The sequence below is a fragment of the Solanum verrucosum genome, unplaced genomic scaffold (genome assembly GCF_900185275.1).
Source record: "Solanum verrucosum unplaced genomic scaffold, falcon-dt-bn FXZP01000262.1, whole genome shotgun sequence".
In the NCBI taxonomy this organism is placed as follows: Eukaryota; Viridiplantae; Streptophyta; class Magnoliopsida; order Solanales; family Solanaceae; genus Solanum; species Solanum verrucosum.
Genome location: NW_026020366.1, coordinates 652,289 through 661,736, shown reverse-complemented (window position 1 = coordinate 661,736; position 9,448 = coordinate 652,289). Strand labels below are relative to the sequence as shown.

Genomic DNA, 9,448 nt, shown 5'->3' with positions numbered 1-9,448 from the left:
AAATGTTTTTGAATAATATCTTCTACTTAACAAACCCACGTATTTTCGAGGAAATTAGTACCAAACACACTGTAATTGGGGTAGTTTGGTACGGGGATGAGATAGACAAAGTTATCTTAGCATGCTGTTTCTGTCGCAGTATAGCAACAAAGGGTAACATAAATCAGATAGAGGCTCTTGCTACTTAAACAGAGAGAAATATCGAATTTTGTACAAAAATTCTACATGTTGAACAAAGGAGCTAAATAATGAGTCCATAATATAATCACACACAGCTTTTTTTCATGTCCAGGTAATATCAACATACTCTGTTGCCAACAGTTTGGTACAAAGACCTAAGTTGTGTGTTCCATTTGTTGATGGCAGCGTATTTCTTCATTCCTTTCGATCTGCATGAATAAAAGCATGGAAAACAAATTAGAAATAGTTTCAGCCAAAAACAACCAAATTATCACAATGTTGAGGTCAGGGTTTCACCTATCTCCACATTCTAGCAACCGGTTCACTTGATCAATGTGCCCATGGATACGGTTGTCCAAGATGAGTGAGACCAACAACTCCTCGACGTCTTTTTCTGGCACATTAAGCTCCTGCATGTTAAGTAATAGAAACCAATTAGGAAGTCTATTACTTATGCGAACCATGGAGAATATGTCTGGATATTATGTGGATGTTCCAAATTCAAATATGTTATATGGTAAAGTGATATGCCACCATTATGCCATCTATAAAACAGTTTATTGATAGAGAGCACATGATTTATGGGTTAACCACATGTCGTTCTGGAGACAAAAATCTGGTATTTAAGTCCAGGGTAGAGGGACGGGCCCATTATCCACAGAGCTTCGAATGATGCATAACTAGCCCTTGGAAAATCTTGGTTATAAAAAGGAGTTTATCTCCGTTATAGAGAACGATTCAGTCTTTCCACACACACCCCTCCCAAATCACAAAGAAAAACAAAAGACATAATTGATAAACTCCGCCTTAAGATTGAGAAGCTACGAACAATATTAGGGGAAGAAATTCCTGTAATACTCCATAACAAGAAAGCAAACTCTAACAAGCCTATTTACCTTGGAAATGAAGGGAATCCGGATTCTTGTGTAAGGCTTAATGATCTTCAGCAGCACTTGGGTTCTGACATTTCTTAAAAGATCTTCAATGTAATTTCTGATGAAGGGATCATCCATTATTGTTCTTCTATTACTCTGAAAAATATCAAGGAAATCACATTCAGAATGATAGTCAACAGTAACTATGAATTGACGGACTTATAGTAGCAATATTTTGATAGTTGCACCTTAAGAATTTTCTCAAACTCTAAGATCTCATTTCGTTGATATGCTGCTATAAGGTTAGTCATTGCCAGTATCTCAGGGTCATTTTTGTACCTGAAAAGTATAAAACACAGTCAAGCACCAACACCAATGCAATTAAGTTGATGTGCATTACTTGGTCCAGTGACTCTAACCACAGAACTGATAAAGAGTACTGGTCCTAATCTCTTTATTAAATTAGAACTCTTAAACTGCTCACGGTTTTGCTTCTTGGCCATCAAAGGGGTTAACCTCAGACTCCATCAGCATATTTGCCAGAACCAAGTACCTGTAAGATGGAACCAAGTGACCACAATATCAGGGAGAGCAATGTTTCTTCTGCGGCATGCAGGAGAGAGAAATGAAGGTGAATCAGTAAAACAATTGCCTAGGAACCATTAACAACTAAAGTGAAAAGAGATAAATATTATGTTAAACATACAACTAAGCAATTCTGACACATACCCCCTTAAACAGAAAATGTCAACGAAATCACATATGAAGCTGTACTCAGAATGCATTCAAGTGCCTGCGTCTGAAGCAGCAAAAGCGATGACCTTAAATATTTTTCTTTTAAATATCATCTTCATGAGACTTAGTAAAATACCATGTAGATTGATCTAGTAACTTTTGCAGTGTACAAGATGTTATTTCTTTCCAACTGTACTCTTCCCATCTGTTCTACCCCAGAAGAAAATGCCAAAATAAGGAAGACGGCAAACAAAACAAGCACACGATGAACCACACACATACTTTAGACACTGAATGCGCCTCTGATTCCCAGCTTCATCATAGTTCTTGAAAGCTTCAAAGAAGTCTGTAGCTGCCTCTGCCCACTGCCGCTCTGCCATATGCATTTTTCCTCCACATTCACGAATTATTCCCATTATTCTAGGGTGAGGGATTGCTGATTTGACTGAAAGTGCTTTAGTGTATAGTTCCTGAAGATAAAATACATGCTTTTTCAAGAATCTCAGTAAGCAGCAATTAGTGATGGAGAGAACAGCAATTCAAGGACAAGTAAGTATGTCGTTCCAGCATCTATGGATCCTTCTTAATGAATAAATTAGATCAAACAGATCTTCTGGACATATTCAGAATCAAAATAAAAAATGACTAAATAAAGAACAAGGGTATACCAAAAGATAAGAGGAAAGAAATAAGCTTGAAGCTTCCGAGAGAAGATCTAAATCTCCAATAAGACTTGGAACTCCATGTTGACGGATGCTTAAATGGAATAGAACTTAAGGCGGGAGTTCATCTTTGGATATTAGGGTATTAATTTATCCTCTATACAAAATTATATTTACCCTCTATATAAAATTATATAAATATTGGAAGTCTCACATCTTTTGTGGAAGTTTGATCAGCTTTTCTTTACTTTTAATACACATCATTCACTGCCTTATTGATGAAGTTTAACAACTTCAGGTTTCATAGTGGGAAAAGATTTAAAATAGGGAGTAACTTGGGGTAAAAGTAAAACATAGAATCAGGGAGTAACTTGGAATGGTAAACATCACCTGGCATTAAATATAGAGATGATTTATTTGGTCATATCAGCTGCAAAGATTCATCCTAATGGTGCACAAAACCAGTATGATATCAAACAAACAGGAGAAAAGCTAATAACATACCTTCAGTTTTTTGTTATTTTTCGTCTCCGTGTACATTTGGATCTCTATTGCATATACCTCCAACAATTGTGTACCTTTCTTCTGGTCATCAGTACCATCTTCTTTTTGACAAGATTTGTGGAGTTGTTTCAAAATCTAATTGAACGCTCAAGTTATTGGTGGGAAAACTTATACACTGACACTACAACAACAGATGCTAATCCGAAAAAGAATAATACCTTATTCATTCGTCCATACTCCCCAATGTCAAACCATATTTTGCAAAGTTTTAGATTTGTCTTGAACCACAACCTCTGTGAAAAGAAGGTGACCATGAGTCCCTTGACAAGAACACGAACTCTAGAACCTTCAAAGCCAGCCTACTATAAGAAGGAATATTGTTCTGACCTCGTTTTTTGCCTCTTCAAGGGCTTTCAATGTTGTCTGGTAGAACTCTTGTAGGAGATCAAAGTTCTGACTAGCTGATCCTGAGACGAAATCCATGATATTGTTTATACACTTTTCACTATAATTTCTTGTCACTGCTGACTTGATGTAGGTTAGCATTTCTCTGTAAGCATCCATCATTTCCTTGTACTTCCCTAGCTTATAGTAAAGCTTAACAGTTTGCTTTAAGGCTTTAAATCCCCTGAAAAACAATAAGTACAGTTGGTAAGTGTCACACACAGCCTATTCAGTGAATTTTAAAACTTGCAAGAGACCTTTGCTTACAAAGCATCAAATTACATAAAACAAGAAGCAAAGGTGTGAAATAGGACCACAACTTTTAGCCATACAATTATGAAGTTTTCTAAGAAGCATCAAATCACATGAACAAGAAGCAAATGCGGAAAATAGTAAGACACCTTTTGGATTACAATTATGAAGTGTGCACAAGTATTCTCAATGATTAATATCAAGTTACCAAATTCACGAAACAACATAAAAAGCACAAAAAGATCAAACATATCAGATCTGACAATGAACAAGAGGTCTCACCCTAAGAGCTCAGAGCAAAAGTTTCTGAATTTTTTTAAATCTCACACATGTAAACCAAATAGGAGCGAGAGACCCAAAGGGAGTAACCTGACAAACATTTCCAGTTCTTGTCAAACAATTATCTGCACTTGGAAGGTTAACATATTTTTCCACAGGCTTGTAAGAATGATAAAGTTCAATAAACTATCAGGATCTTCTCCCACATGTTCCATACAAGCATTTGCATAATGAAGAAAACACAATCTATCTCAACTTGCAGTTTCTCATAATTCATCCTCAGCTTGTTTCTCAGGCTGCATGTCAATTAATACAAGGTTGTAGTAGTTTACTTGAGACAGAAAATTAACTGCAATGAGAACATGCAGTTCTTAATGACCCTGAACTTCGAATGGACAGATCTATCACATCAGTCTCCGGCCTCACAAATCTCACAAATACACAGCCATCTATTCTCTCAAACAAACACACAAGGAGTTAGCTGATCAGTTTAACAACTACCATACCGTACAAAATTTTTATTACTATCAATTTCTTACCAATCAGCCTTCTCAGGTTCCATACGAACTACTTCAGCAAACCCCTCAAGTGCTGCCTCTGGGTCTGTTTCAGCCAAGCCTATGAATGACATAATCACAGAATATTAGTAGGAAACCATTTCCAAAGAGAAGAAAAAACGATAGGAGATATTAGTCCAAGATAAGTAGCTTAAGATGCATATATAGAAAATATCCACATAGTTGAGTTAAAGTCAACACCCTTTTTTTATAACAAAGAAATTCCCGAGTAGCAGCTGCGATTCGAAGCTCAGTAGATAAAGTCAATGCCGCTACATAGGATAAAGCATGACTTATAACTACCTTATAACCAGGGAGTAATATTGTTTTGACAACTGAGGAATTCCCAAGGATCAGCTGTTGCACGGTTTGGAACTCGGTAGATAAAATTAACACCATTACATAACATATAGCATAATCTATTACTCCCTTACAACCAAGGAGTTCTTTACAGGAGTATCTGTTGCTGCTACTGGTACAGTTTGCTTTTTCAGATTATTTAATATCTGGGTAACTTCTATGTTGGCAAGTTCTTCCCTCGCGACTGTCATCACATTCATACAAAATCTTTGGGAAATAATCGTATTATGCAAAAGATCTGTTACACATAGAGCATCACACTTCACAGGCGTCTCACACAGAAAAAGACAGGTGAGTCAAGTGAGAGAAACATCACTGCTACAATCCTCACTTTCTCTAACATTGTTTGAAAACTAAAGAAAATCGAAAATCTTGGCAACTATAAACCGACTTGGCTCTAGTAGACAACCTTATGACCGACTTGGATCTAATAGACAACCTTATGACCGACTTGGCTCTAATAGACAACCTTATGACCGACTTGACTCTAATAGATAAACTTATGGCTTTCCCTAACCTTGCTGTGCCAAAATTCGACCAATACAATCCTAGAACTTTTATAGGATAAGGGATGGATGCTCCTTTTTCAACCTTCCAACACTAAATAAATCTATGGAAGCCTTTCCCTGAGAACAAAATCACGAGGGATAAAATTCCAGAGGACAAAGAGCAGACTTGCCTTTTTTCTTTGATAACTAACTTCCCAAACTTATGTCCTATAAATTAAAGCACTACTCTCATACATAACTCAATGATACAGGTGATTAAAATAAACCATCAAAAGAAAGTTAAAAGAAGAGAAAATTAACTATCAGGATTCAAGACCCTGCAATGTCTAAAATCTACTGAGCTAATATGCCTTCTTTCCTACTTCCCTGAAGTTCCTTTTACAAATGAACATAATTAGCGGCCTACATTTCTCCTCTATATGTCCAGTTTTCACTCCCAAAAGCGCAGAAAAATCTTTGAATTGAAGCCATATCATGCAGCCGATTCAGAATCCAAACATAATAGATTGACCAAATCAAATGCCCCTTTAAGAGTGTTATGCTTTAATGAAAAAGAAGGGATCAATGTGCTTTAACCTTAAAATTTCAACCCAACATTCACCTCTGTTAATATAGTTTACAGGTAAAACTCAACAATGCAGCGTGATTGCTCGTCTCGTAGCAGACCACAAGATTTTCTTCTGTCACCTTGGAAATGATAATTAGCAATTTGGTGCTCACCCAAAAGTGTAGCCAAGACCCAAAGTGATCAATGAAGTGTGTTGAGAACCATAAGCCCCATGGTTATCCCAAAAACAAAAAGAAGGAAGATGGAGCATTAAAATTGTATTACAAAACTCTAAATTTAACTATCCAAATTATCTTATTCTCTTTAACAATTTAGTACAGTATTAATTTTTGTCCCTAATTCAAATCAAAAGAAGATTTTGACTTAATCACTTTTTCTTAGTAATTTCCAATTTCAAGTCTTCCAAATTTTCTCAAGCAACAACTGTTCTTTCTTAACAGATCTTCCTAAAAGTACTTTCATCTATGATCTAACAAATTAGTCAAGTTAACAAATTAAGACCTCTGTTCCTGTTTCCCAACTGAAACAATCAAAATGTCATCTAACTTAGTAATCAAACTTAAATTATCAAATACTACACTATAAACATTCACATACATGATGCATATTCAACACCTCAATTGTTTTCCTTAAGTTAATGTGTGAAAATTTTAATGCAAAAATTGTTCCCAATTTTTGCAAAGTTTTTTTCGAAGAGAAGTAACTAATGCAGTTCTCCTGATATTTTGTAATCCAAGTAGAGGAAGCAAAATTTAAAACAAAAGCATAAAACTTATCAGCATAATTACAACATTCAAAATTTCAAAACCTTTGGAGTTATAGTATTGGTTCTCGATGTCAACATCCTGCTCTTCAGGCTCCTCTTCTGAATACTCGAATCCATAGTCCTCCATATCTGCATCTTCAAATTTTTTTTTGAAAATACACATACATTAACATTCACAAAATCGGATTAACACTAAAAATAGCGAAGTAGGGAGAGTAAATTACCAGAGCCCATGGCTGATTAGAGAAGACTGAAAAGATTTAATGGGGAGATTTTTGAGCTGTGGATGAAGAGAGAGTTGTCGGTTTTTCTCCTTGGACTACTGTAATAGAGTCATGAATTTAAAGGGTCGGGTTAGATTACGGGTGCAAAGGTGAAAAGGATCATTTACCCCCAACTTTTGTTGCCCGTATTTAGGGGTCGTTTGGGAGCTAGTAAAAGTTGAGTAGATATTAGTAATGTAACCGCTTGTAAGATGTATAGTGTGAGTCTTACAAGGCTCATGTTAGTGTGTGTCTTCCAATCAATAATTTCACGGCATACATTATTCTATCCAAATGTTGCTCTTATGGTTTGATCTTCAATTTTTGTTGCCCTTTTAGAAAACTTTGCTCAATATTTTTGCTTTTTTGGGTTCGGACTCAACAATTTATCTCCTAATTAGTTATCAAACATGATATTATTTATGCAGAATTTAATATTTACATAACTCACATCCAAACCAGCTACCAAATGACCCTTGATATTTAGTCATAATATAAATGTTGTAAAGCCCAAACCAAAAAAACAAGTAGACTAGATCGCTTCTTCTTCTCACCTTCATCTTCCTCTCCGCAATTTTGGAGTTGCAGTTAGCGGTGAAACTAGAAATTCATATAAGAGAATTTTAAAAAATACTAGTGTTACACCAAGAAATTGAATATTAGTGTTTAAAGACAATTTTTGAACCCCGTTTATACTACACAATATTTTCTTATGTTTGTGGAATTTGACAGAGCATACATATCCAAAAGAAATTATTAATTATTTTTGCCTTAATTTGCGAACTCATGCTTTCCGAAGAAGGAGAATCACTTGGTTACCTTTCGTAGCCCGGTAGCTAAGACCCAGATAGATTACTTACTCCTCAGGAAGGGTGATAGAGGTCTCTTTAAGGACTGCAAGGTCATCCCAAGTGAAAACCTCACTACCCAACACAAGCTTTTGGTGATGGACCTGAAGATTAAGAGGGATAGGAGGAGGAAGATGATACCTGATCGACCGAGGATTAAATGGGGTGGGTTGACCCCTGCCCTTTCTCGGGAGATGGGTGAGGAGCTGATGGGGATGGGGGCTTGGAGTGGTAGCGGGGATGCGGACAACATGTGGAATAAAGCAGCTAGTTGCATTAGGGAAGTTGCTTCTAAGGTATTAGGGGTGTCAAGGGGTAAATTTGGAGGCCATAAAGGAGATTGGTGGTGGAATGGGGAAGTCCAAGGTAAAGTGGAAGCGAAGAAGGCTGCATACATAAAATTGGCGGAGTGCATAGACGAGGAAGAGAAGCGGATGCTTAAGAAAGTCTATAAGACGACAAAGACAGAAGCTAAGTTAGCTGTTACGAAGGCGAAGACGACAGCTTTCGAACGCTTGTATGTCGAGCTGGGGGACAAAGGTGGGGATAAGAAGTTGTATAGGCTCGCAAAAGCAAGAGAGAGGAAGGCGCGCGACTTGGACCAAGTGAAGTGTATCAAAGATGAGGAAGGCAAAATACTGGTGGAAGAGACCGCCATCAAGCAAAGATGGCGAAGCTACTTTCACAAACTTTTAAATGAAAAAGGGAAAGCAGACATTGTGTTGGGTGATTTGGCACACTCTGAAAGACTTCGAGATTTTGGATACTGTAGGTGCGTTAGGTCCGAGGAGGTTATACGGGCTATTAGTAGGATGAGTAGGGGAAGAGCGACCGGACCCGATGAGATTCCGGTAGAATTTTGGAAGAGCATGGACAAGGCAGGCATAGAGTGGTTAACTGGGCTGTTTAATGTTATCTTTAAGACAGCAAAAATGCCTGAAGAATGGAGGTGGAGTACAATGGTTCCGTTGTATAAAAACAAGGGTGATATCCAAAACTGTAACAACTACAGGGGTATCAAATTGTTGAGCCATACTATGAAGATTTGGGAGAGAGTGGTGGAGATGAGGGTGAGAAGAGGGGTGTCCATCTCTGAGAATCAGTTTGGATTCATGCCGGGACGTTCGACTACCGAAGCCATTCATCTTATGCGTAGACCGGTAGAAAAATATAGAGAAAAGAAGAGAAACCTACATATGGTGTTCATTGACCTTGAAAAGGCCTATGACAAAGTACCGAGGAATGTCCTCTGGAGGTGCTTGGAGTCTAAAGGAGTCCCGATGATTTATATTAGGGTGATAAAGGACATGTACGGTGGAGCCAAGACTCGGGTTAGAACAGTTGGAGGAGACTCAGAACATTTCCCAGTTGAGATGGGGCTGCATCAGGGATCAGTCCTAAGCCCTTTCCTATTTGCTTTGGTGATGGACGAGTTGACGCGGTCTATTCAGGAGAAGGTCCCATGGTGTATGTTATTTGCGGATGACATAGTACTGATTGATGAGACGCGGGACATAGTTAATGCGCGGTTGGAGGTATGGAGACAAACGCTGGAGTCCAAAGGGTTCAGGTTGAGTAGGACCAAAACAGAATATTTGGGGTGCAAATTCAGTGATGTGGTGGATGAGACAGATGTGGAAGTGAGA

The 9,448-nt window shown here is 37.6% G+C and overlaps 1 protein-coding gene across 2 annotated transcripts; it reads right to left on the bottom strand.

The window, feature by feature from the left end:
- Window positions 1-292: 292 nt before the first annotated feature.
- LOC125837898 (COP9 signalosome complex subunit 2) lies at window positions 293-6,963 on the bottom strand. 2 transcript variants are annotated; one of them, XM_049516969.1, is made up of 12 exons: window positions 6,916-6,963; window positions 6,734-6,826; window positions 4,471-4,549; window positions 3,344-3,584; window positions 3,175-3,249; window positions 2,957-3,091; window positions 2,073-2,260; window positions 1,540-1,608; window positions 1,304-1,394; window positions 1,077-1,211; window positions 478-590; window positions 293-389 (listed from the first exon to the last, which is right to left on the bottom strand). In XM_049516969.1, exons 1-12 carry the CDS (start codon window positions 6,923-6,925, stop codon window positions 299-301), a joined length of 1,320 nt encoding a protein of 439 aa, XP_049372926.1. In that variant the 5' UTR covers window positions 6,926-6,963; the 3' UTR covers window positions 293-298. The 2 variants fall into 2 exon arrangements, with proteins under 2 accessions (XP_049372926.1, XP_049372927.1); XM_049516970.1 differs by having other exon boundaries at window positions 6,734-6,820; window positions 6,916-6,948.
- Window positions 6,964-9,448: the final 2,485 nt, after the last annotated feature.

What these genes read in the sequence shown, in the direction of transcription:
- LOC125837898 (XM_049516969.1), bottom strand. An exon ending in TTGAAGAGGCAAAAAACGAG is followed by an intron (nt 3,250 to 3,343) that starts GTCAGAACAATA and finishes TTCTTTTCACAG; the next exon opens with AGGTTGTGGTTCAAGACAAA. An exon ending in AGTATGGACGAATGAATAAG is followed by an intron (nt 3,092 to 3,174) that starts GTATTATTCTTT and finishes GCGTTCAATTAG; the next exon opens with ATTTTGAAACAACTCCACAA.